Below are 27,719 nucleotides of genomic sequence, written 5' to 3' on the forward strand. Positions count from 1 at the left end.
TCAAATATTATTTTATTTTAAAAAAATTTGACCCCTATTACTATAATTTCTAGCTCCTCCAGTCGAACTAAATATCCCTAAGCTTCGGATCATGCATCAATATTAAGTGGGCTAGCTAGACTTTCACACACACACAATTCAAGCATATCAAAAACTAAAATCATCCAGATATGTTCTAAAGCGAAATCTCTAGCCCCTAAATTACACTAACTATTTATGATTTATATCTCCGAAACAACACCAATTTTCATATTTGTTTAACAAATTTAATCAAAGCTGCACAGAAAATCTTTATATACAAGTACATGCTCCATGCAAGGGTATTTGCATAAAGATGAATGCACTTGAACAAGTCAACGGTCCAGGCAAGTCAAATTGTAAATTAGACTTTCATTTACTTCAAATCGTTACAAAATAAATATTAGATCGATAAAGAAAATTTCTGAATGGTTTCATTATTGCTGGGCGGACCAAGAAATTTTTAATTACTAGATCATTTCATAATTTTGATCCGGGTAACAAAAATATCTAGGTTTGCCATGGAGTCCGCCACCAGCTGTAATGGTGACCGGTGGCATTCGTTGTAGTGTCGACTGTGGGGTGGTATCCGCTATAACGGCGACTATGGTTGCATTGGGAGATACATATGGAAAATACCATGACAGCAAGCTCCAGCCTTAGACTTTCCACATTTGTAGCAAAACATATGTCCACATCTACGATGAAAATGCAATGATAAAAACATATGAATATGACCAAATTCCAAATATATATATTTTTAAAGTAAATAAATATAAATAAAATTTTGACAAAATATGAATGTTATTAATAGAGATAATGATACCTGCAGGTTACTTTGATGCACCCTTCTGAAAGCTCAATCATGTGTTTGCACTTTTCACATTGACGCCACAATTTCTTATTCGCTAAAGCTTTGAGCATATCATCAGCTGTAGGATTTGGACCCAATTTCTTGTAATCGTCGCACGACAAGTCAACATGCCACGAAACTTTACATTTAATGCAAAGGAGTTGACCGCATTCGAAGCATCGTCTTCTAACTCTAGCTTCGTTTGTAAATTTAGAGAAGTATCTCCAAACTCAGCTTCGTTAATCGATATTAAAGCCGAGCACCTCGGGTTTGGGCAATAAATTCTCTGTATTATAGGAATCCTGTTCTCTATGATCCTTTGTTGCCATATCTTTCTTAGTTGAGGTGTCAAAAGATGGACACAGCTTCCAAAAGTCAGCTTAGACTTGCAGCGATAGTGAGGACATCTAATCACACTTCCCTCAAGTCGTAGCCTCACCTCTATATGTTTCTTCATACACACGTAACAGAATCGATGACGACACTTATTAATACAAAACATCTGATTAGCATTAATATCATCATCTAAACAGATAGTGCAAGTCGTTTTGCGAGTAGCCTTGGCTTGGTAAGGAGGATTCTTCACAAACCTGCTGAGTTCAGAAACTATAGCTTCCTTTGCTTGTTTATAAGAATGTGTAATACTATTTCCCGGTACAGAAATCGGAAATAAGGACGCAAATCGTTTTTTTATAGGTTGCATCGCAAAGATCAGAATCACCGAGAAAAAGTGAACTAAGAAAACCAGAGCATGCGAGCGTCCCTTTGAAATAGAGATCGAAACAACTAAAGAAATAAGAGAGGGTCGTCTATTTGTGTTAAAAAGGAGCCTAAAGGAAACAACCATAAACAAAAAAAAAACGCAATCTATTGTATAAAGAGAGGGATTACAGTTTTGGAACAATCGTTTTTGTAACTTTAAAATTTTCCAAATTTTCTTTTGGAACAATCTTTTTGTAAATTACAATTTTCTTTTTGTTTATACCACTTTTTGGAACAATCGTTTGTAAATTACAATTTTCCAAAATTTCTTATAGCATTTTTTGATGGTACGTCGAATATAAGGGGCAAAATTACCTCTTCGAGTTTAGTGGTGAAAAGGCAAACTTATAATGGTAACAATTATTGTGGTGGACAAAATATCTAGTTTTTATTTTGGAAGAAAATTATTTCATCTTCCACAAACTGGAGTAGTTGATATATACCAATTTAATTTCAAAGCTCATGAATTAAATTGATGTAATATGAGTTGGAAAAGAGAAATAACAAAATGAAAACATCATAAAAATCATGACAATTGAGAAATAGGAAAAATAAAAATATGATTGGTTTGTGTTTTGTTTTGTTTTGTTTTTCTCTAGTTAAAAAATCAGGGACTAATGAAGTGGTAAAATCAATAATAGGAAGAGGAAAGTAGTATTTGAAGAAAAAAATTCTTGTTGTTGTATAGGTTTGAATAAGAAGAAAGTTTTTTTTTGTTCAACATTGACCAAACAGCGGTCCATTAGCTAAATCTCTACCTTTGTAGGAAAAGGGACTCGATCAATAGTGTGATGGTTATATAACTACATTCGTAAGAAGATAGTTATATGACTCAAAATATATGTGTTATCATAAAAGCTTAACCTTTATGTTGATTATTTTCTCAACAAACACATTAAGGTAGCTATATGATGTCCCTTTACTTTCATTTTGGCATTGTACATACCACTAAAAATTATCTCAAAAATATATATAGAATGATAAATATATCACATAGTTATAATGATGATGAATATATGTTGATTCTTTTCTCAATAAACACATTAAGGCAGCTATATGATATTCGTTTACTTTCATTTTGGCATTGTACATACCACTAAAAATTATCTGAAAAATATATATAGAATGATAGTTATATCACATATAAATGATGATTAATATATGTTATAGTAGTATAAGGTATTTTTCATATCTTATTATATAAAGGTTGATGTCAAAGTTACTCATTAACAAGATCGTGACATGTGTCAAATATATTGATTAGATGTTGACACATATCAAAAAAAAATTGTATAAATATAGTAGGACAGCTAATTATATTTATAGAATTTTACTTGTTTATATTTTATAAAAATTATTTTTCTCAATCGAAAAGGAAAACTAACAAAATCAAAATATTTTCCATTGTATGCTAATTATATTATATGTGTGTTCTCAATAAAATTTGACATGTGGAAATAAAAACTTAATTTATTGAGCATGTATATTAATCAATTAATAATGAATAACAAAGTTTAAAAGAATAACATAAGTTATTTAACATAATTTTAGTCGGATATAAATTGTATTTATCGTTGTAATATAAATTTTTATTGAAAGTAAGTATACAAAACCCTGAAAGAATAATGAACTTTAAAAAAGAAAATTTCAATACATGATGTGTATAAGTATAGTTTTACATGTTTTATTTTAAAGATTTAATGCATGTAGTAATATGATAAACTTGAAAAAAAAATTGAAAAAATAAGTTTGTAGGAATGAATTTTTGGTTAATTGTTGAAAATTGACAAAAGTATTAATTATGAAATTATGACATATAGAATAATAATATTTAGGATATTTGTGGATTGCCAAAAATTTTGTGGATGTTAACTGACTTTTTACTGATTATCTTTATTGTTAAATTAAAAATACTAACCAATATACATATTATTTCATATGATGCTCATATTTTTTTATTATTAAAATTTTAACCTTAATCCATGAAGAAGTGAATTATGGTTTTACAATGAAATAGATAGTTAAATGTGATTACTAAACTGAATGTCTAGCGATGAAATTTATTGTAGATTAAAAAAATTTCAAATATTAATATGTATCATTTATGAAAAAGTCATTTAAGAATATTAGTAATTTTTTCTTATGATTGATTTTATAATTTCAATACATGTATTTTTGTAATGAATATGTCAAAACATAAGATAATTCAAAATAAATTATAATTTATTTTCAGTTATTTGATGAAAATGTCTCTATATCTTTATATATGTTTTTATTTTATAATTTTCACTCATTTAAAATTGATTAAGACATGAGGTAAAATTAGTACTTATGAGATAACAACATAACAAATATATCTTAAATAATGTTTGATTCAGTTGAGAATTATATTTTGTTAATTTTTATTGTATTTTCAATTCTTACTAAGATATAGATTTGATATGATGTATTAATTGTGTTTGAGATAAAATATTTAGTTCTATTCATTAAGATGAAATGTGTAATTAAACTTAAAATATGGTTTATTATGATGGCATAGATATTTAAATGGTACTCTCTGTCTTTTAAGAGTTTTTGGGTAAAAGCACAAAGATTAATAAACAATAACTACTATGTCATTTATAAAACTTCAACTAATATGAAAATATATTGTATAACTCAAATAGTCATATATTGTTATATTAATAAAAATTATACGTAGAAATTTGAGAAAATATTATAAAATTGAGCAAAAAAATCCTTAAAACTCTTATATAATTTAATTGAGAGAGTGTTAAAATGAAATATGAGAGGTTCATTGTAACAACCCGTCCTGCGGACCCCACTAGCAACCCGTCCTGCGGACCTAATAGACCGTCTGTGGACCCTACTAGCCTTCCGCTAGCCGCCCAAACGGACTCCAAGCTGGCCCTGCAGGGCATCGATCATAACCTCTCACTGTTGACATCCAAATCACCAGTAGGTTATTGGTGCGCCAGGCGTTCCTTGGACCCTGGTCCTCACCCTTTAACAACCTTCCCACAGGACAAGCTGTCACCAATTGACCTGCAGGACCAGCTTCGGGCCAATGGGGGTAAGCTAGCGGTGGGCTAGTGGGGTCAACGGGACGAGTTGTCACATTCATATTCAGTATTAAAATGTTACAAGCTAAAATCTAAAAACATGTATAATATTACTTAATTATTTTTAATAATTTTTTTAAAAAATTTTACCCACGTTATAACGCGGGCCTATCTAGTTAGTATTATATAAAACAAAATACACATGTTAAAAATATATATAGTTCAAAAGACATGAACATTTAAACATATACAACTTTCATCAAAGACATAACTTTTGTAACGAAAAGTTATGATGGAAATCGCAAACAAAATACAAAATAAGGTGAAAGATAGAATTATAAACGAGGACATAAAATCTGTATAAGTATCTCTATATACTTATTTAAGTAATATTGTTAAAATTTAATCTGTATAGGTATCTCTATATACTTATTTAAGCAATATTGTTAAAATTTAACCCTAGTATCATGTGGCATATGATAGAAATGTCATTACATTTAAATTAATTTAATAACTAACAAAAAAAACTTATATTAGTTTATATAATAATAAAATAATATTTTCAAAATTATTCAATAAAAGTATTTAACAAATTTTAATTACTGTTTCAAAAATCTTACTATTAAGAAAAATTATAAAAATTAATTTTATTTATAAAACTAAAATTAAATATTTTTATATCTAAATCATTTAATAATGACAGATATTTTAAAGATAGATTCTCAAAAATAGCACCAAAATAATTTTTTTTTCCAAACTTATAACAAAATCTCTAAAATTCCAAAAATAGCACTAATTAATCTCTTCAAATTAAATATTAAATTCAAAATACTAAACCCTACCTCTCAAAACTATACCTTAAATGTGAAATTGAGAACCCAAACCTAAAAAGAAAATTCTAAAAATTAATTTTAATATTTGATTTTGTTAAATAGTGCTATTTTTAGAAATTTATGGAATGTGTGCTATAATTATCCATAAAACTTGATTTAGTGATAGTTTAGAGTATTTCTTAATTTTGAAAGTAAGATACAAAATTGCTTATATTTTAAAAATATCTCGAGATACTTATTTAAGCAATGTTTGTATAACTTTCACCAGCTTTGATGTGACATATCATGTTTAACAGATTTTATTTATTTTTTCAAAAATCTTAGGAAACAATAACAAACTATTTAATTAGCTAAAACTTATTTTTTATACACAATATTCACTATATAAACAATACTAAGTGTATAATGTTGACAATATACATATGTGACACCCCGGTTTCAGGGACATGCGGAGAGGTTTAAAAGAATTGATTTGGCCACCTATGTCACCAAAGTGCACTTATATTTTCAGTCAAGGGGCCTGAGAGAACTCCAGAGTTAAGCGTGCTTGAGCTGGAGTAGTCTCAGATTGGGTGACCTTCCCGGAAGTGACTGTCAGAAATGTGCGAGTGAGGACAAACTGTAGGGAACGATCATGTGGTGATTTGTAGGAACGGTAACAAGTCTTTAAATCCTCCCGAATGTAGCAAATCAACCGTCAGATAGAAATGAGCTCACGGGCCTAGTGAGAGGGCGTGAGGCCCATTAAGGAAGGTAGGCCCATAGACTGGGATTGGACATGAGGCCCACTAAGAGGTGGCGGTAAGGGCGTTACAACATATAGATAATATAATTGTAATTTTCACATATAAAATTATTATATACTAACATGTTATACCAATAATTGCAATGCTATTAATATTAACTGGTATATTAAATTCTCTAAACACGATCACTTCAAACGGTCAATATATACATGTGTTGTTGGGTTTTTTACCAGACTTTACCGAATTCATAATTAACGAATTTGATATTGCACCCAAACCAAAATAGTAGTACCGACTACGGATTGAAATCAAAATATAAAATTAAGTAAATTAAATATAGAAATTTATAAAATGCGTAGAATAAATAAATTTTCTACTATTATTTCGTAAGAAACAAATCCAAATTTACGTAATATTTCCCCCGCTTTAAGTGGGTAGGTATCTAGTAATAAATTATTTTGATGTCAAAATATAATCAATTAGTTAACACAAAAGAATAATTATTTTAAGTCTTATTGTAGAATAAGATTTAGAAGAAAAACTATTATAAAATTATGAAATTTTTTTGTTCCCGGTTAATTAACAAAACATTCATACATGTTTATTTGTTGTCACCTAGATCATAATAAAGCGAGGTAAAATATGAAAGCTATCATAAGTGTAAAACAGATGAGGCAAAAACACATTGCTGGCGCAGGTGGCATTTCAGGCGCAGGTGGCTGCGGTGTTGGCTGCTGTGGAGGCCGTGGAGGCCTTGGAGGAAGACCATGACCATGTTGGCAACTTCCAGCCGGGACTCCACATTGGTAGCAAAAGCTATGCCCACATCTATCAAGAAAATACAATGCTAAATCAGCTTAAAACATTAGAACCAACTTCGAAAACAAAAAATGTTATTAAATAGAGATGATACCTGCATTTTACTCGTATGCATCCTTCTTTAAGTTCAATCATTTGTTGACACTTTGGGCATTGACGCCACAGTTTCTGATCTGCCAGAGTTTTAATCTTTCTATCGTTTTCTGTAGGATATGGATGCAACCTCTTGTAAACGTCGCAGGACATGTTACTATGCCATGAAACTTTGCAGTTAATGCAAAAAATTTCACTGCATTTGAAGCACAATCTCCTATCTTCAACTCCTCCAGTCGATTTAGAGAGCTCAGTTTCCGACATTAAAGCCGAGCACCTCGGGTTTGGGCAGTAAATTCTCTCTGATACAGGAATAGCGTCCTCTTTGATCCTTTGTTGCCACATCTTTCTTAGTTTAGGTGTCAAAATATTTTCACATCCTTCAAAAGTCAACTTAGACTTGCACCGGAAATAAGGACATGTAACCACACTTCCCTCGACCAGCCTAACCTCTATATGTTGTTTCATACACTCGCAACACAATCGATGACGACATTTATCGACACAAAACATCTCATCAGCGTTAATAGCATCATCTAAACAGATATTGCAAGTTTTTTTTGGTGTAACCTTGGCTTGGTGAGGAGGATCCATAGGCACAGGTATGCTGATTCCAGAAGTTATTGTTTCCCTTGCTAGTTTATAAGCATAACTGATACTAGTTCCCTCCACGAAAATCGGAAAGCTCGACATAAATGCTAATCTGATACGTTGTACATCCATCATTAGCAATGCAGTTTTGTTATTCTCTGGTACGTATCTGCCCATTACCTACACTCAAAAGGCAAAAAAAATTAACCCAATCAATGATATTCATATTTTTACTATTTGGTAGACTAGTAAAACAACCGATACTATAATGACATAATTAAACCTCAAAAAAAAAACAATGGTCGTTAAAAGAAAACTTACAAATTCGTAAACTGGATAATAATCACAGTAGATTGAGATATGAGCGATCCCCATACTGGCAGCTTCGGTTAGTCCTCGCATCAATGCGAGAACCTCAGCCTCCAACACTGTTATTGTGGAGTCATGATGGATTGGTCCTTTCATCTGAAACAAGATATCATCTTTGTTCCCAAATATTGCAACTCCAAATCCGGCCAATGAGTTCTCCTCACTTATCAAACCTTTAAAGTAAAGGGTGCATAACTGATCAGGAACGTCGTCGGGGGAAATTTCCGGTGAGGGTCTTGCGGTGCCATCAATACTAGGGTGCTCCGTATGCATTTCTTTGTTACACGGTGTTGAGGGGATCGGATTCTAAAGTCTTATAAACGCTTTATGCGAATAAACAATAATCCAAAACGAAAAGGGATTATATCTTTGGATATATTTGTACAACGATTCTAGTTAATAATATCCCGAAAATACAGGGTGTTTTTATTTTATTTTTTTATATAATTATCCGTAAATTGTAAGAGTCATACTTTTTATTAGGAAAAATATGTTTGGGATTCAAAAGTTGAATTTGTAATTCATTGTTCAGTTTTCTTGTCGCTCAAGTTTCGATCTACCTTACCAATTTTTTTCTGAGTTAAACAGTGTATGTAATGAGAATGCCTCAGTAGTTGTTGTTTTGTGCAATATATGTTTGTTTTGTACTCTTTTTATTTTCATGGACACAATTTGGTACTCTGTGTTATTTTTAAAAATATATATGAAACATACAAAATTATTAAAAATATCACGTATATTAAATAAGTAGGGGATAGAGATTTCAAGCAAAACCAAAGATAAGAAGATGAGCTATGAAACAACTAAACCTCCAACGTTGTTTGTCTTTATGGTTTATATAAGTATATTTTTTCATTATCGTCATGAACAATCTACTAAACAAATTATTTTATTCTTTTACGAAAAATGAACACAAAGAAATATTATAAAGGCAATTACAACTAAGGAAAGAGTACAAAGACGATAATCCACAAGCATCCTTTCTCGATGGGGGCAACCTCCTTGCTTCCATTCGGCTCCACACGTGTAGCAAAATGAATATCCACATCTACCTCCAATTAACCATGAGTATCTAATAAAGCTTGAATGGATTATAATAGAGAATATGATTAGAGAATTATACCTGCAAGCTACATGGATGCATCCTTCTGAAAGTTCGATCATATGTTGGCATTTTTCACATTGACGCCACAATTCTTCATATGCTAGACTGTTAGCTTCATATCATCTTACATACGATTAGTAGCTAATCTCTTGTAATCGTTACACGACAAGTTACTATACCATGGAACTTTGCAGTTAATGCAAAAGCGCTCCCCGCATCTGAAGCATCTCATAGATTTATCTTCATTAGATTTAGAGAGCTCGGTTCTTGACATTAAAGCCGAGCACCTCGGATTTGGGCAATAAAGTCTCTCCGTTAATGGAATCGATTCCTCTAAAATCCTTTGTTTCCACATCACTTTTAGTTTAGATGTCAAAAAATGGACACAACTTCTAAGAGGCAGCTTAGACTCACATTGATAATAAGGACAAGTAGGTATAGTTCCCTTCACTAGGCTTACATCAATATATCGTTTCATGCATTCCAGACATAAATGATGATTGCATAAATGAACATAATACATCTGATCAGCTTTAAAATCATCATCTAAACACATACTGCAACTCTCAGGAACCACAAGTAAACTGATTTCAGAATCTATTGTTTCCATTGCAAATTAATAATCAATTAGAAGATGATCCGAGAAAGAAAAAAACATCTAATTAGATGATTAAATAGGTTGAATAACCAATATATATATATATATATATATATATATATATATATATATATATATATAACGTGTAAATTCTGGTTATCCGTGAGTGCAAGTTTGAAAGTAATTGTATAACTTTTTCTCAAATTCAAAATCTTTTTTTTTTTGGTCGGTGCAAGTATTTAAATAGACATTTGTAAATGTAAATAAATATGTATAAATTCTAAAGTAACTGTAATAAAGTATCTCATATATTGTTAATAAAACAGACCTAGATTTTATGGTTATAGATATAAATTATAATTTATCTTCTTTATATAAAATAATAAACCATTTCAAATATTAAATTTTAAAAACTTATTATAGATTATTTAAATAAAATAGCAAAAAATATTATTTAAATAATATGTAGATTAAGTAAATAGAGATGTTAACTAAAAGAAATTGTAATAAATTAGTTCAAATTCTCATATCCAAAAATAGATACAATAATAAATCAACATAGATCATGTAAAATAAAAAATGGAAAAATAAATGATCAAAAAATAAAACAAACAAAGAAAAGCTTGTATCGATTTTTCAAAAGTGTGCTTTCCAATGATTTGTCACGGTAATTTTACAAAAGCCACAGACCGTGTTAGTTATGTCATGAACAGTGTAACGTATATGGTCAAGTGGCATGTGCTAAGTTTCTTTTATTTCGTAAACTAGTTAAGGTTGTGGTAACAACTCCGTTGTGCATTTGATTAGTTATAACTTTATAGGTTGCTAGATCATAATGTGAAACGTGTATGTGCTAATTGATGTAGCCACAGATGAAATTTGTTTAATTATACGCTCTTTTTAAAAACTGATGCAAAATCCAAAACTAGGGTTATACGATTGTTGAGGCCTATACAATTGTTGTCAACATAAGTATAAGAACAAGGATTTTGCTTTCTGTGTGTCTCTCGGTCTCGCTCAGTTTTGGTCACTCCTGTGTTTGCTTTAGACGAAATAAAAGGACACGCAAGAATATAACTGAGTTCGGATCCTTTGGAGGAATCCTACATCTCGCCGGAGAAGATCTCCGGAAAATCCACTAAAAACTTTGCTCTACCGAGCCTTCAACCCATTACATTTTTGTTCTCTCTACTTCTTTGTCAGGCGCACACTCACTGCAATGGACTCTGTTGTCAGTTTCTTTAAAGAAAAACTGAAGACACGACTTTGGGACAAACAATAAGCAAACTCTAACTTGAGTCAAGTCCGGGTGTATCTTGCCTGAATTCATTATCTTCTCCATATGCATCAACCTTGAGTGCACGAGTCTGTAACTTGCAGAGTTGAAAGTAGTATTAGGTGAGCTTTGAACGTACCCTTGAAACTCTCAGTGACTTCTGATTCTCATCTTAGCGTCATTGGATTTTTCCTTCTCCGGAATCTTCATCTCTTCATCCACCAATTCATTAAACTTTTACATACGGAGAAAACACCATGTACGATGATGACCTAGCAATTAAAAAATCACTCCATTAAGAAAGCTTATAGGATGATGATCTTGATATATTTTTAAAACATTATTAAACAAATGTTTATGAAAGATGAGACTCACCTTTGAAATGTTGACGGCGAAGCTCCATAAATATCAAGGAAAAATGCTTCCATTGCTGTTGATGTTAGGGTGAAACACCTTCGTCCTAAATCCAACCTACAATATAACAACACAACACTAGATTAAGGAAAATATATAAAAGCAAAATGCCTAAACTTTATGGTACTTTTGAGAATTCTTCCAATATTAAATATCCATAATTGTAGCTTGCCAATGAAACATGTCTTCAGCAACTGGCCCTATGATATTAATGCAACTTAATTTTTTTTATTCTTCCACTCAACTATACATACTGAGATTCGAAATAAAGCATGCTTGTTTACTTGTAATGGAGATCAAATTATATACCTCCGATGTGTAGACGAAAAGAACAACGCATCTATGTCTTTGGCATGTTCATCTTCAGGTAACACTTTTTCACGTGGTTTTTTTTTGTCTCCGTCCTATCGTATTTGTTCTATGGCCGTCACGTATTTGGTATAGAGTCTGAAATAAACAAAAAGACAAACATAAGAAGTAAGATCACAAAACATAGAAGGATTATCATACATTTATCAAATTATTAATATTATTACACTAAATATATGGCAGAAGCTAATCACCAGGTGTGTGATTTTGCACTGACCTGCACGGCAAGAGATTGGAGGGTCTTTTTGGAGATTCTTTAGCTCCTTCAAGATCGGTTTAGGCGCCATATTCTCACTGATAAACATATACGAAAAGGAATATATGTTAACCCTAGATATATATACTCTCTAGGCTAGCTACTCTAATCTCCCGCCGGTCAGTCAAGTTCTCCGCTCTAACTTTATCCTAATTTCTACTCTTACTTTACATCCTCCCACAAGAGGCATCTATCTCCATTCTTTCTTTATCATCGTCACAACCCGAAGTCTACTCATCTTCTTCATAGTCGTCTTATTCCTCTTCCACGCCTCTATGCAGTCTCTATGTCGTCTCTTCCGTCTATGCAGTCTTCTGCATTGCTTCCGTCTCTGCATGCAGAACACTGCAATATGCAGTCTTATGCAGTCTCTGCCGTGTGCAGTTTCTATGCAGTCTTATGCAGTCTCTTCCGTCTCTACCGTGTGCAGTCTTATGCAGTCTCTATCTTCTCTTGCGTATGCAGTCTCTATGCAGTCTTATGCAGTCTCTATCTTCTCTTGCGTATGCAGTCTCTATGCAGTCTTATGCAGTCTCTATCTTCTCTGCTGTATGCAGTCTCTATGCAGTCTCTAACTTATGCAGTCTCTTCCGTCTCTGCCGTGTGCAGTCTCTATGCAGTCTTATGCAGTCTCTATCTTCTCTGCCGTATGCAGTCTCTATGCAGTATCGTAGAGAGTCTTATGCAGTCTTATCTCTCTGCCGGATGCCGTCTCTATGCAGTCTCTTCCGTCTCTTCCGTGTGCCGTCTCTATTTGCAGTCTCTATGTGTCGTCTCTATATGTGCCGTTTCTATGTGCCGTCTCTATGCAGTCTCTTCCGTCTCTTCCGTGTGCCGTCTCTATTTGCAGTCTCTATGTGTCGTCTCTATATGTGCCGTTTCTATGTGCCGTCTCTATGCAGTCTCTTCCGTCTCTTCCGTGTGCCGTCTCTATTTGCAGTCTCTATGTGTCGTCTCTATATGTGCCGTTTCTATGTGCCGTCTCCATGTGCCGTCTTATGATGCAGTCTTATGTGCAGTCTCTATGCAGTATTATGCAGTCTCATGCCTCTGCAGTCTCATGCAGAGTCTTATGCAGTCTTATGTCTCTGCTGGATGCCGTCTCTATGCAGTCTCTTCCGTCTCTTCCGTGTGCAGTCTCTATGTGCAGTCTTATTTGCAGTCTTATGTGCAGTCTTATGTGCAGTATTATGCAGTCTCATGCAGTCTCATGCAGAGTTTTATGCAGTCTTATATCTCTGCCGGATGCCGTCTCTATGCAGTCTCTTCCGCCTCTTCCGTGTGCCGTATTATGTGTAGTATTATGTGCAGTAGTATGCAGTCTCTATGTTAACTTAATGACGTCTTATGCCGTATCGGCCGTCTCTCTGCCGTCTCTCCATTATTACATCGTCTCGCCGTCTACTTCTACAATTATTACATCGTCTCTCCTCGCTACCATCACTCTTCTTCTCTTCTTCTTCTTCTTCGCCCTTTCCTCGTCTTTCAACTTCTCATTCACCTTCCCATCAACAACATCAATAATGGCTTCGTCTCCTCTAAGTGTGGATGCTCTTTCAATTGTGAAGGCAGTGGGTACGCGTCGGAGATAGGCACTATTAGGGCACTATAGCGGCTTGAGAGACGTCTTCGGTCCTCTGTACAAATTAGCTAGGGTGATCAAAATTCGTATTTTAGAGATTATAGGAGAAAAAAATCCAACTAAGAATTACAATAAAGTCATCTATACTAATAAAAAGTAGGAGCTATAAGCTCCTAAAGTCGTCCAGATAGGATTTTAAACAATCAATAGAAATTTGACATATCACTTATTAATATTTTATACAATTTCCATAATTTTTTATATTAAGAATAATTTTAAACAACCTATCATGATTTGACATGTCATTCATTAATATTTTTTAAATTTACAGATTTTTTTAGAAAAAGGAAAATTTTAAATATATGGAAATCAAAGAACTAAGCATAATATCCCACATTGGCTATAAATTTTTTAGACAATGATTCAGAACCAGTATAAATAAGAGTAATATGCTTCCAACAACGAATGAGCAGGAAAGCTTGATTTATCAGGCGTCCAAGTTTAAAAGTTTTATTTGGTTTGATCTGGTTTTTTATTTGATCAAATTAAAACTTTAAATAGTTTCAAAAAAATATTATAATATTTAAAAATTTAAAAAGTTTAAATATTATAAATATTGAAACGTTTAAAAGTTCTTAACTTTTAAAAAGTTTTTAAATATTATAAGTTTTAAATTTTAAAAGTTTAAAATATTATAAATATTAAAATAATTAAAAGGTTCAAATTTTATATTTCAAAACCTTTTAAAAGTTTAAAATATTATAAATATTAAAATAATTAAAAGGTTCAAATTTTATATTTCAAAACCTTTTAAAAGTTTAAAATATTATAAATATTAAAATAATTAAAAGGTTCAAATTTTATATTTCAAAACCTTTTAAAAGTTTAAAATATTATAAATATTAAAATAATTAAAAGGTTCAAATTTTATATTTCAAAACCTTTTAAAAGTTTAAAATATTATAAATATTAAAATAATTAAAAGGTTCAAATTTTATATTTCAAAACCTTTTAAAAGTTTAAAATATTATAAATATTAAAATAATTAAAAGGTTCAAATTTTATATTTCAAAACCTTTTAAAAGTTTAAAATATTATAAATATTAAAATAATTAAAAGGTTCAAATTTTATATTTCAAAACCTTTTAAAAGTTTAAAATATTATAAATATTAAAATAATTAAAAGGTTCAAATTTTATATTTCAAAACCTTTTAAAAGTTTAAAATATTATAAATATTAAAATAATTAAAAGGTTCAAATTTTATATTTCAAAACCTTTTAAAAGTTTAAAATATTATAAATATTAAAATAATTAAAAGGTTCAAATTTTATATTTCAAAACCTTTTAAAAGTTTAAAATATTATAAATATTAAAATAATTAAAAGGTTCAAATTTTATATTTCAAAACCTTTTAAAAGTTTAAAATATTATAAATATTAAAATAATTAAAAGGTTCAAATTTTATATTTCAAAACCTTTTAAAAGTTTAAAATATTATAAATATTAAAATAATTAAAAGGTTCAAATTTTATATTTCAAAACCTTTTAAAAGTTTAAAATATTATAAATATTAAAATAATTAAAAGGTTCAAATTTTATATTTCAAAACCTTTTAAAAGTTTAAAATATTATAAACCAAGTAAAAATTTTGGTTTGAGAAGTTTCTAAACCGGTGGATCTAAAACCAAATAAGTATATGGATAAAATTTTCAATAATTGGGTGCATGTGTTGACTATGCTGGTAATCATGAATTTCACAAATTTTATAAGAAAAGAAATAATTTTGTTCTTGGAGTTTGGTGGATTAATAAGTTGTGTAGTAGTCTAAAAAAATGTTTTTCAGTGGAAGAATGTGAAGAAGTTGACGAGGAAGAAGAAGAAAAAGAGTATAACGAAGAACCAAATGGTAAAAGTTACGATGACAATTAACACAAAATTTGACAATGAAAATGACAAGAAAGAATATGAAAAATAAAAAAACATTGAATAAAAAACACGAAAACATAGGTGGTAGCGATCAATTAAATATGAAAACGAGTTAAATTCATGATTATAAAATTGTTTCGTTTTTCTGATGGTCAAAGAAAATGGTTTAGGATATGTGAGGTTATCAGTTTGATTTGCCTCGCTTGGACGCCAAGTTAAATTTATGATTTTTTTATCAGATTTGATTTTATAACACAACTGATTTTTATATTTTAAAAAATTATGTATCTGAAATTTAATTCTTTTCCTTAGTACTAATTTTAAGTTTTTTTATGAGATAATATTTTATTACCGTAATCAATCATATATAATTTTTATCAAAATATATCAAATTAAATTCCCACGCTTAGCGTGGGTTCTAAACCTAGTACTAAAACTAAAGAACCTGTCTCGATTCATATAGAGACCCCTCCTAGCTAGCCATCGCCTAGATCTAAAGCGGCGAGCAAAACTGGTGGCGACTTCAAATAAAGGTTTAAGACCAAAAAATAAAACAGGGCATCCTACTCTCTTTAAATAGAGATCGAACCTACCAGAAAACCCTAAGTAAAAAGGAATTTTTCAAAAAAAAAAAAAAGTACAAACAAAAGATAAGTATTGGAAAAAAAAATACTAACCATAAAAAATTATCAAAGAAAAAATATATACTAACCATAAAAAAAAGGCGAATATTGACAATTAATTGAAAAAAAAAATCTCCATATTAGTAAAAAGGGAGTATAAAATTAGGGAAAATTGGAAAAAAAACGTTTTTTTTTCAAAAAATGTCCATATGTACTTTTATTTTTTAGGTTTGGTAAAATAGGTTTTATAATAATAAAAACTCAGTTTTACCCCTACTTTTTAAAACCAAACTAAATACGAAAATACAGTAAATAATAATTAACAAAAGTTAAAAAAAAAAAAACCAAAGTGATGGAAACCTCTAATCGATTTAGAGGTTTATACACCCCAAATAATGAAAACCCGAAAACCCTTTTACACTTAGCTTTCACTTTTACCAAATCGTAAACCAGAAAAATTGACATCGACGACGGCTTTAACGGACGGTGAATTACTGCCACTTGTTTTTCTGATTAATCGACAGCGGTGAGTATCTTTTTCATCCTTTTCTCATCTGGGTGAAGTTTCGTCGTTGATTTGTCCCCCTCCTGATTTGATTTCGTCCTTGATTTCTCATCTTATTTGCTTCCATGGTTTTTTTTGCTCCCATCGCTAAATGTCGTTTGCTTCTCTTCAAATCATTTGAAATTCGGCTTCATATTACAGTGTAAATCACTCAAAATTTCTCATTTTATATAGATTTGGAAGTTGCATGTGGATTTTGTTAATCGCTTTTGAATTCCTATTACTAAATTGAGCTATCAACGATGAGAGTAACGAGCAAGGCTTGTCTTGGTTCATCTTCATCTAATTGTTTCATAGTTTGTCTCAAGAGTTTTGAAATCCCGATAGCTTGAGTTGGTAATTGCTAAGTTTTGTATTAAATTCTCAATTTTGGTAGTTTTAAAAGTTGGTTTGATCGCTTATGAACTGTTCTTGGTTTCATTTTTGGTTTGATAGTTATTTGATTGTATTATGTTTTATGCTTCACATGTTAGGTGTATATGACCAATATTAGCTTCTTGAATATAGAGGACAAAGATGGATCAATCGGATTGATATCAGGTTTGTTTATTATTTTTGAATATTTGTTTTTTCCGTGATGAGAGATTTTTCTCTTATTTCTAACAACTCATTTCGTTGTGTTTGATTTAATTTTGGTTAATTGTTTTGTTCAGGCGTTGAAAAAGAGTACCCTAAAAGCCTTTTCAAATACGGTGATGAACCACAAGTGAAGCAGATAAACAATAGCTGCAGAATGTCTATCATGACAAGAATCAAGGATGCTTTGCTAACCGAGTATGAGAAAGTGAAGAGTGATCATGTGTTTGCTAATGTGTTTGCCATCTACGAGAATGGGTTAGGATACTCTGCGAGTTTGATACACAGCATTATGTCTCGGCAGTTGCTCACAGATAAGAAACATGAGCTTTGGTTTTTGTTTGGAAGGAAGCCAATGAGATTTTCGATGCAAGAATATTATGCAGTCACTGGACTCAAATGCAATGATGATTTCAGCTTTGATTTGAAATCTTGGAAAGAAGACAGTTGGAAGAAGGACAAAGGTTTTTGGGCTAGATTATTAAAGAGAGATGGGGGGATTACCATTAAGAGGCTGAGGGATGTGCACCTAGTAGACAAGCTAAGATTTGTATATGTGTGCGTCATAGCTGGTTTGGTAATGGCTAACGACGAGACGAAAAAGATCCCTCTCTCATACATCAAGTTGGTGATGGATCTTGATAAGTTGAGAGCTTATCCTTGGGGTTTACATTCTTTTGACTATCTTGTGACCTCGATCATGGACACAAGAAAGGAGTTGAAGAAGACCAACAATTATATCCTTAATGGTTTCTCCTTTGCACTTCAAGTATGGGTTATGGAAGCAATTCCAGTGATTGGAGAATTGTTGGGAGAAAAGATCAACAAACAATTCACAAACGGTGCTAGATGTTCTAACTGGAAGGGAGCTGCAAAAGTGTCTTATCAAGACATTATCTTCATAGAGCAATCGTTTGGACCAAAGGTTAGTAATTTCTTTTCTCTATTCTTCTTTAATTGTCATTGTCTGAATATGGTTCTGTTTTTTACTATTGCTTAACCAAAATTTTTGTTAATGTGTTTTTGGTAGGATATCATTTATCCATACATCTCGAGGTCAGGAAATTGTGACATATACGATGATATAGAGTTTTTTAGGCCTGATGAGATCAATGATGTGGGAGTCAAAAATGTAAACGATTTGGTGCGATCTGGTTACGATTTTAGAGACCATGAGTGGGGTCATGTTGAAACTAATGATGTTGAAGAAGAGAAGATAGAGGAGGTTGTAAATGAAGATGATCATGTTGAAAAGGAAAGTGATGGAGATAATCAATTTTCTGGGTTGGAGAGTAGCGAGAAGAAGCAAGATGTAAATGTGGGAGCATCAAGCACAAAGAAGAGAAAGACAAAACACATTAATCATGGTGCAAAGACTCGTAAAATGCAACTCCTATGTCAGTGAGCCGCAACCACTCATGGTTTTGATGAAGAAATGAAGTCATTCATTAAAGGTATATTTGAAGCTTCTTTCAAACCTTTTAAGGAAGAAATAGGCCAGCGATTGAAGTAGATGGAGGATGATGTATCAGAAGTGAAGGAGATATTATCACTCTAGCATCAACTTCGACACAAGCCACACCACCATCATTTAAACCAAAAGATGTGATAAGTCAATAAATAATATTTATGCTTTGGTGTTGTATATGTAATGGTGCCTTACCAACTTATTGATTTTTATTTTTTGACATAGGGGAAATCACCATCCGTTCAACCAAAGAGTTTGGTAAGTAAAAAGTAACTTGGTAAAACTTGTTTTGGAAATCGGCTATGTATTTTTTTTTTTGAAAACATTCGGCTATGTAATTTTTTTGAAAATATTCGGCTAATTGTAAACTATGTATTGTAATTGTCTTGGTGAACTTATGTATTGTATTGTAAACATTAAACTTTGTTTGCATGTCTTTGTTTGTAAACATTAAACTTTTTTTGATCTTTCCATTGACAGGAAGACAACTTTGTTTTCGATGATTTGTTCACCAAATCGGGTGCCATAGACCTTAATATTGACAGTCAAGTTTTATTGAGCACTCAAGATTTCTTAGAGAAAAGTGTAGGACATCTTTCGTAAAAACCATGTGTACCCGAAGTTGATTCTACAATAGATGCGGGAAAGTATGACGACGATGCTGATTTGGTTTTCGTATCCGATGTTAGATGGAATGCTTTGGAAGCATGACAAAGGAATCTTGGGTACGTCTTCTAATTTTTATTCAAAATTAGACATATATTTTGTAACATATATTTACAATTGTCCAGATTTTATAATTTTTACCTTACAAATTACTACTTGATCGTGTCATTTCTCACAACAAGTGGTTGCACAATCAAGTAAGTATAAACTTGATTTTTCTCAATACTTAAATTGTTCATTATTTTACCATGGTCAAATTTAAATTTAACTTTTATTTGTTTTCAACGAAATGGATGCGATGATGTATTTATTCCGGGAGAAAACATCTTTAGGGCGAATGAAGTCAGACCGTGTGGGTTTCATGAATTGCATGTTCAGTGAGACAATCAAAGTGGAATACACAAAGTACTTGAAAACAAAGCGTCCGCACAAATGGGATAGTAGACTTCTCGATTATGCTAATGGTGAGTTTCCTTCTCACGGAAAGACAGGTAAACAATCAGGTACAAATGTTGATAGGATATACACTCCGATTTTTGTTAACGGCAACCACTGGATTTCTGTTTACGTTAACTTCGTCTTAAGAACTGTTGAAGTCTTCGACTTTGCTGGACACAAGAATAGAAGGTATGTCGAGTGTTTCGCAAACTGCATCCCAAGGATTTTGAAAGAAATTAATGCAAAGGTGAATGGAAAAGCATCTCTTTTGACACAATATGAAATCATAGAAATGAAGGTGTTGTCCGAGTTGAATAGGTCGAAGAGCGATTGCGGGGTCTATGCATTGAAATACATCGAGTGTCATATGAAATCTCTAAGTTTGGATTTGATGACCGATGAGAACATCAAACAAGCGCGTTTGAAGATTGATGTCGATCTGTGGGAAGCTGCAAATGATCCACTATTACTTGAGCGTATGAAGAACTATGTCCCTCCAAAGTTGGAGTCTCATAGAGTCGAAATTGACTGATTTTTCATTTTTTTAGTATGTCTTTAGTTTGACACATTGTATGATTTTGGTTTCATTTTTAACTAAATATATGGTATGACTTTGGTTTCATTTTTAACTAAATATTTGGTATGACTTTGGTTTCATTTTAACTGAATATATGGTATGACTTTGGTTTCATTTTTAACTTAATATATGGTATGACTTTGGTTTCATTTTTAACTTAATATATGGTATGACTTTGGTTTCATTTTTAACTTAATATATGGTATAACTTTGGTTTCATTTTTAACTTAATATATGGTATGACTTTGATTTCATTTTTAACTTAATATATGATATGACTTTGGTTTCATTTTTACTTAATATATGGTATGACTTTGGTTTCATTTTTAACTTAATATATGGTATGACTTTTGTCTTTGTCTTCGATGACTTTGTTCACCAAGTCTATCAAACCAAGAAACCGACTTTTAATTTGGTTTAATATCAAACCGAATTTTTAATTTGCTTTAAGAGCTAATACCAAATTAATAACTTAACCGATTTTGTATCTTGTACCAAACCCGATCCTTTACAGTGACACACATAAATACCCAAATTTAAGAAACCTAAAGTCGACCTAGTTCTCGTTCGATTGTGAGAAGAAGATGAGCAATGTATCGACAAATTCGACTGGATCAACTAGTTCCTGTGCAAGAGGAAGAGTGGTTGGTGTCCCAAGGAGATGTTAGTGCGGGAAGGAATTGTAGTACTTATATCGAAGTCTGATCCCAATCCTTACCGGAGATATTATCGTTGTGGCTTTGCTGTATCAAACAAGGTAAATTGGTATTGTTACACGTTTGAATTTGTTTTTAATTTTGATTATAACAGTTGGGCTTCTTGTAGCTTAGGAACGATGATCACACCTTCAAATGGGTTGATGAGGCTTTGGTCAACGAGATAGATACACTTACTACAAAGAATGTTGAATTTGAGAAGCATCTGAAAGATTTCAGAACAGAGAGATTGGAGTTTGAGAAAATAGTTTACGAGAAGATGGAAAAGGAGATATTTGAGAAGATAGAGGATGCTTTGTCTGAAGCAAAAACCATCAATAAGAAGATGATGGTGATCTTAGTGATATTGTGCATGATCATGATTGGATGCAGCAAATTAAAACGATTAGCGTATGATTATGATCATGTGTGTTTTTTTTTTTTTTTTGAATTTGTGAGCTTTTTTTCCTTTTGGACCTTCACCGTGAAAAATTGGTTTGTGAGCGTATCACATTGATCATATTTTTTATCGAATTTCTTAGCATTTGAGAATGATCATGTTGTTAACTTGGTTTGATGTTCTTAAGGAAGAAACCAGAAAAAGTGAAATAATGTGGAGATTGAACTAGACTTGACAACTCAAGAGGAAAGTTTAAACAAAAACTAGAAATGAATAATTCAACCATAAATTGGGAATGGTTTAAAATCCTAACAAAGAATAAAACATAACCTTACCTATATTGGGACATCACATGTTGATTGGTTGTGTCCTTCTTTACCACAACGGCTACACTTGTGTCTCTTTGACGATTGTGATTGTTGAGACGCTCTTATCTTGTCTTCAACCGTTTCATGTCTTTGTTTTCTTCGTCTACAAGGGTGTCTTCTTGTTTCAGGTGGTATAACTTTTGCAGCCTGAACGTGGTCAGGGACGCCCCATTCATTCTCTGGAATACCTATTGGATTAACAGTCTCCTCATAGTACTCTCTCCAACTAGTAGTGCTATACATATCATCAACATATGGATATAGATCATTGCCTATATCAAAAGCTCTTTTGATGGCGTGTCTGCAAGTAAGTTTGCCCATTTGGAACTTCCCACATGCACATGTCCTTCTCTCCAAGTCAACCACAAAGTCTACCCCATTCGCTTTAACCTGCATTATGTTTCTTCCAATCGGATAACTTTTAAAGTATTTACCTTTCACTATTCTTCTTGAAATCTTTTTCTCCACCTTTACAGTTAAAGGATCTTTCTGCTTGGCACTTAATTCTCTTCGCTCAAAAAACCACCGTGTTAACATCTCTCTGATGCTGTCTAACAAAGGGATTATTGGATACTCTCTAGGTGATCTCAAAGCTGAATTGATCGATTCTGCAGCATTGTTTGTGTTCAAGTCATATATGTATCCAGGGAAGTGGCATCGAGCCCATTTTTTAACCTGAGCATGCTCTAGGTACTCTCCAATCGCAGGACTGATGTTACAAATTTCTCTAAAATATTTTTCAAACTCAACAACTCTATAAACTTTAGATGCTCTTGAAACCAAATCAGCCACACCCCTTCCCTTGTGATATGTAATTACATTACCAATCAAGTGGTGGATGCAAATACCATGACTAGACAATGGATAGATTTTTTCAAGTGATTTGCTAATTGACACATGCCTATCTGATATGAAAGATAACTCTTTATCATCTCCAATAACAACCTTAAGTTGCTCAAAAAACCACTCCCATGAAGAATCATTCTCAGAATCAGCAATTCCAAATGCTATTGGATACAAATTAGAGTTACCATCTACAGTTGTAGCAACTAGCAGAACTTCTTTGTATTTGTTCTTCAGAAATGTTCCATCAACCACAATAACTTTCCTTATTCCCTTGTAAAATCCTCTTATTGACTGACCAAAAGAAATAAATAGATATTTAAATCAACTGTTGCAATCAACTTCATAATTTGTAAACGTACCTGAATTCGTTTCTTGTATCATTGACAAGTACTTTGGTATTTTACCATAACTCTTCTCAGGAATTTCTCTAACTTTATTCACTGCATACTCGCCAGACTCCCATGCCTGAGAGTAAGTTAAATCACAACCATACTCTGTACGAATAATATTAATGATAGCATTCGGTTTAGGCCCTTCCAATACACCCTCATAATTCTGCATAATGAGATGCCCAATTGTTTTAGCTGATGGTGTCCTACAAAATTTCTTCTTCTTTGAAGGAGCACAAGTATGGAGACCCACAAACTTGTTGATCTTGAAATACGTAGATCCATTAAAACATTCAGCACGAAGACTCCATTTGCAAATATCCTCTATGCAGCGTATACACCAGAATTTTGTATCAGATTTTGTAACCCTGTAGTCACAATTGTACCTCATCGCATACAATTCCATTGTTGCTTGTAACACTTCTTTGCTTTTGAAATATTGACCCTTCCTTACGCTCACACCTTTGAACGACGTTCCAACACCATAACCGGCGTTCTCGTCGGATGTTTTTTTTCCCTAAAACATCATTCCGTTTGGCATCATCAGTACCCACAAATAAAGCTAGGTTTTCATTCGGTGTACCATCGTCATCTTCATCACTTGAAACCCCTGGTTCTTTATTCAAATCCAGTTTAAATTTGCTCCCAACATCCTCAACACCACCTTTGAATGTCACACACAAATTTACTGTTTTCTTCTTTTTATAGTATGAAAGAAAATTTGTGACCTGACTATTATTAATCATAACGACAGGAGGACATTCAGCAGTGAGATCTGTGGGTAAAAAACTTAGCTCCATATCAACCATACTAGGCTTTATTCCATAGACTTCTGAAACCATAATCTTCAATTCTTCATGTGTTGTACTCGATTCCAAAGTTAGTAATCTTCCACGATTTTCTTCATCAATAATAAATCTCCACTCATGATTGTCAAACAATCTCCACACACCACTCTTAACATAGATGTGCATTGCCATGGCTCGAAAATGGTGAAAAGAAATGGGAGAAAACGGTGTTACACATCATAAGCTAGTGCACTAAACGATTAGGGTTGTTTTAAAAATTTCTAAAATCGTTAGACAACTATTTCTAAATTTCGTAGAACACAATCTTAACAAATAAGTACGATCTTATCTAATTATTAGATAAATATTGAGTTTTCTATTCTAAATATTCACTTTCAATATTTAGCAATCACTAAAAGTTTCAGAGTATACAATCTACTTTTTGGTAGTAGATGTCAACTAATTTTCTCAGAGATAGAGTAAAAAGAATAACACATATTCTAACGATTTTAAAGCATAAAGTTTACCGTAGTAAGATTATACTAAAACGTTTAGTACATAGAGTAAACCGTAGAATACAAATTCTGAATTTTGTAGAATCCAGAATTTTGGGCCCCTAAACTATTTAGAAAAGAAACTATTCCTGAATTTAGTATAACATGTACAACATGTTAGAACACATCATCTTAAATTTTCAGAACAGCAGAAAACATTTTCTAAACTTTTTATATCAAATTTTATCCATCAAAAAAACAACTTATACAATTTTTTTTTTGTAAAAAATAATATTACCTCTATTATTGTATATCTACTTATTTTCCTATATTTCACATTCTAAAACTTGTTAAATTTGATTTTTTCAATTTTTATGGGTATTTTAGGTAAAAATGACCATTTTCAAAAAAGGTATAGATGGACAATTTTTTTTAGTGATCTTTTTTTCCAATTTTCCCATAAAATTATTTCTGGATCAGGTCATAACTAAAATTAACCCAAAATTTACTATTTCGGATACAAGTTGAATTATATCCGGAAACTACGCCTGGGTGATCCAAATAACACCTCCAAATTTTGTTTCCTCGAACCAAAACCGAATATAATTCCTCGAACGAAATCCGGTAAAGATTAATCCTACAATTTAGGCAATATTAAAATTAATTTGACGAGATATGCCATATGCCATATTAATGAGTCCCGTATCTCCTAACTTTCTCCTTCGATCTCATATTCATGCCAAATACATATGATTACCGGATTTATCTCTTCTACATTCTCCTAAGATCTCATAACTTTACCTGATATATATGCTTACCGGAATTTTAGTCCTGTAATTGATCTCTAACAACTGTATCGAAAACTCATTCGACTAAAATTTCGGAAATTTGATTACCGAAATTATTGGTAAATCAATTATGATAATGTTTAGATGAGAATATATTTTACCTATAAATACTGATTACTCATACACATCAACATCATACCTTCAAACAAAGCTTTCATCACTTCTCACTTTATCTTACGAAATGGCTGCCAACTTAGCAATAACTGATCTTGCATCCATCAAGCCTTTCAAGACTGTTTGGAAGATCCAAGTCAAAATCATCCATAGCTGGCAGCATTACACCAGCTACTCTGGTGAGATCCTGGAAATGGTCTTGGCTGATGTCTCTGTAAGCTTACCAACAATACACATACACTTCATACCTTTATGTTTAGAATATTTTGCAAAAACTTTCACACTTACTATGAATATGTTTTTTTCCTTCTGTTTAGGGTACTTTGATCCATGCGACTGTAAAGAAACAACATCTACATAAGTTCCAGCGTATGATCGTCCCTGGTCAATGGAGAATCATTGAGAATTTTTCATTGACTAAGGCTACTAGAAAATTTAGGGTCACAAAGCATGCTTACCGTATGTCTTTGTTGAACACATTCATCATTGTGTCATGTGCGTTATTTTCTGATGCCATCTACCTGGACTTGGTTGATTTCCAGACTATTCTCAACGAGCCATCCTTGAATGAGAACATTTTGATTGTTAGTATTCTCAGAAAATTTAACTATATATATACGATTGTATATAAGTTTCTAATCAAATATAAATTTTGTTTGCCTCTGGTAAATGTTTTCCATTACAGATGTGATTGGCCAAGTTGTAAATGTTGGTGAAATGAAAACTCATGAAGTGGATAACAAGTTCAAGAAGAAGCTTGAGTTTGAACTCAGGGACACTAGGTAATATACTACCGGTACTGACTACTATAATTTTATACTGACTATTATGAGATTCAGTTCTAAGAACGATTGTCAATATACAGGGATGAACGTTTGTTATGTTATGCCAAGTAACAAACAAAGGAAAGTTATGTTATGACACGGAGTAGAAGAATATCGTATATGCCAAGTAAGTTTGATGGTCATAACAGCTTGAAATTCCTTTTTCGTTTTCTAAAAGGACCACAATGTGATGAAGATTTAAGGACTTATGATAGTGTCGTCTATGACTCATACAAGGACGCATGTATGGGCAGGGGATTAATAGAAGAATGATTATTCTTTATGTTTCAGTACTTTTTTCAAAGGTTTCTAAACTTTCCTGCTTTTTCATGTCTAAGTTGATTTTTGTTTTCATTCGATAAATGAAAATGATATTAATAAAGGTTATGTTTCTTTTCTAATTAAGGTTGGCAACCATTTTAGCTAAGTTTGTATATGCAACAACCAATCAAACATATCAATATGAATTTTAATAGAAGTTAAGAAGACTAACCATTTTAAATATGGTGCACAACTTCAACTCAAATCTGAGGCAGAGGGTTCCAAGAAGGTACCTGAAATATATTACAGATTTTTTGTATAGTTCAGTATTATGATGCGGAATCTGAAATCAACTTAACCAATTAATTGGAATTAATTTAGAAAATTAGTAAAACTCACAGTTTAATCCAGCGTTCATGATATCTCTCTGTTTGTCCCTCTGTTTGTTAGATCTCATTCGCATATTTACTGGAAAATTAGGACATATCAATAAGACAATTTAAAATTAAAGCATAGTATACATAACTATTTTTATGTAGTTATCTTGCAAGGGTCTCACCATAGCAAGTAGTGTACTGTTTCAAAGATTGATTCTCCAATTGTGACTTGAATCCGTCGGCCAGTCTTCAATGGCTTGATGCCATTTGTAAAGAATAATGTGAAAATGAAGCAAAGAAACAGTTAAAATTTGAAGCAAAGTATACATATATATATAATTCACAGAAATTGCTGAAGGAAATATATCGATCGACTTGATAAAAATTATGAAAACTAGCCAATGAATGAAAACAATATTATTCAGAATTCAAACCCATTAAGGTATTGAAATGTAAGTTAATTTACTGTAATCAGAATCACCTTACCCAATGAATTAAAATCCTTCGGAGATTTGTAAACCACACACCCTAACCCAAAGTATAAGGAGATTTGGTTGTTCTTGATTACGACTGGATCCCCAAAATTGTTTAACAGAAAACAGGCTGCAGTTTGTAATTGGAATAATCGTGTTTCAAACAATTTATTTTATGGTATAGAAATAGAGATAATCAATTGATTTGAGAAGTGGAAACGCAGTCGACGAGTTCTTTCGGTGAGGGTGATCGGG

The 27,719-nt window shown here is 32.0% G+C and overlaps 1 protein-coding gene and 2 pseudogenes across 1 annotated transcript; all 3 read right to left on the bottom strand.

Moving 5' to 3' along the window:
- On the bottom strand, window positions 623-4,757 carry LOC109133312 (probable E3 ubiquitin-protein ligase RNF144A-B). The gene is made up of 4 exons (XM_019246317.1): window positions 4,679-4,757; window positions 1,102-1,606; window positions 845-1,063; window positions 623-716 (listed from the first exon to the last, which is right to left on the bottom strand). The coding sequence occupies exons 1-4, from the start codon at window positions 4,755-4,757 to the stop codon at window positions 623-625; spliced, it is 897 nt and encodes a 298-aa protein (XP_019101862.1).
- Window positions 7,127-27,719, bottom strand: part of LOC104698884 — a 35,285-nt pseudogene continuing 14,692 nt past the window's right edge.
- LOC109133248 lies at window positions 9,219-9,861 on the bottom strand (annotated as a pseudogene).

This window comes from Camelina sativa, chromosome 6 (genome assembly GCF_000633955.1).
Source record: "Camelina sativa cultivar DH55 chromosome 6, Cs, whole genome shotgun sequence".
Lineage (NCBI taxonomy): Eukaryota > Viridiplantae > Streptophyta > Magnoliopsida > Brassicales > Brassicaceae > Camelina > Camelina sativa.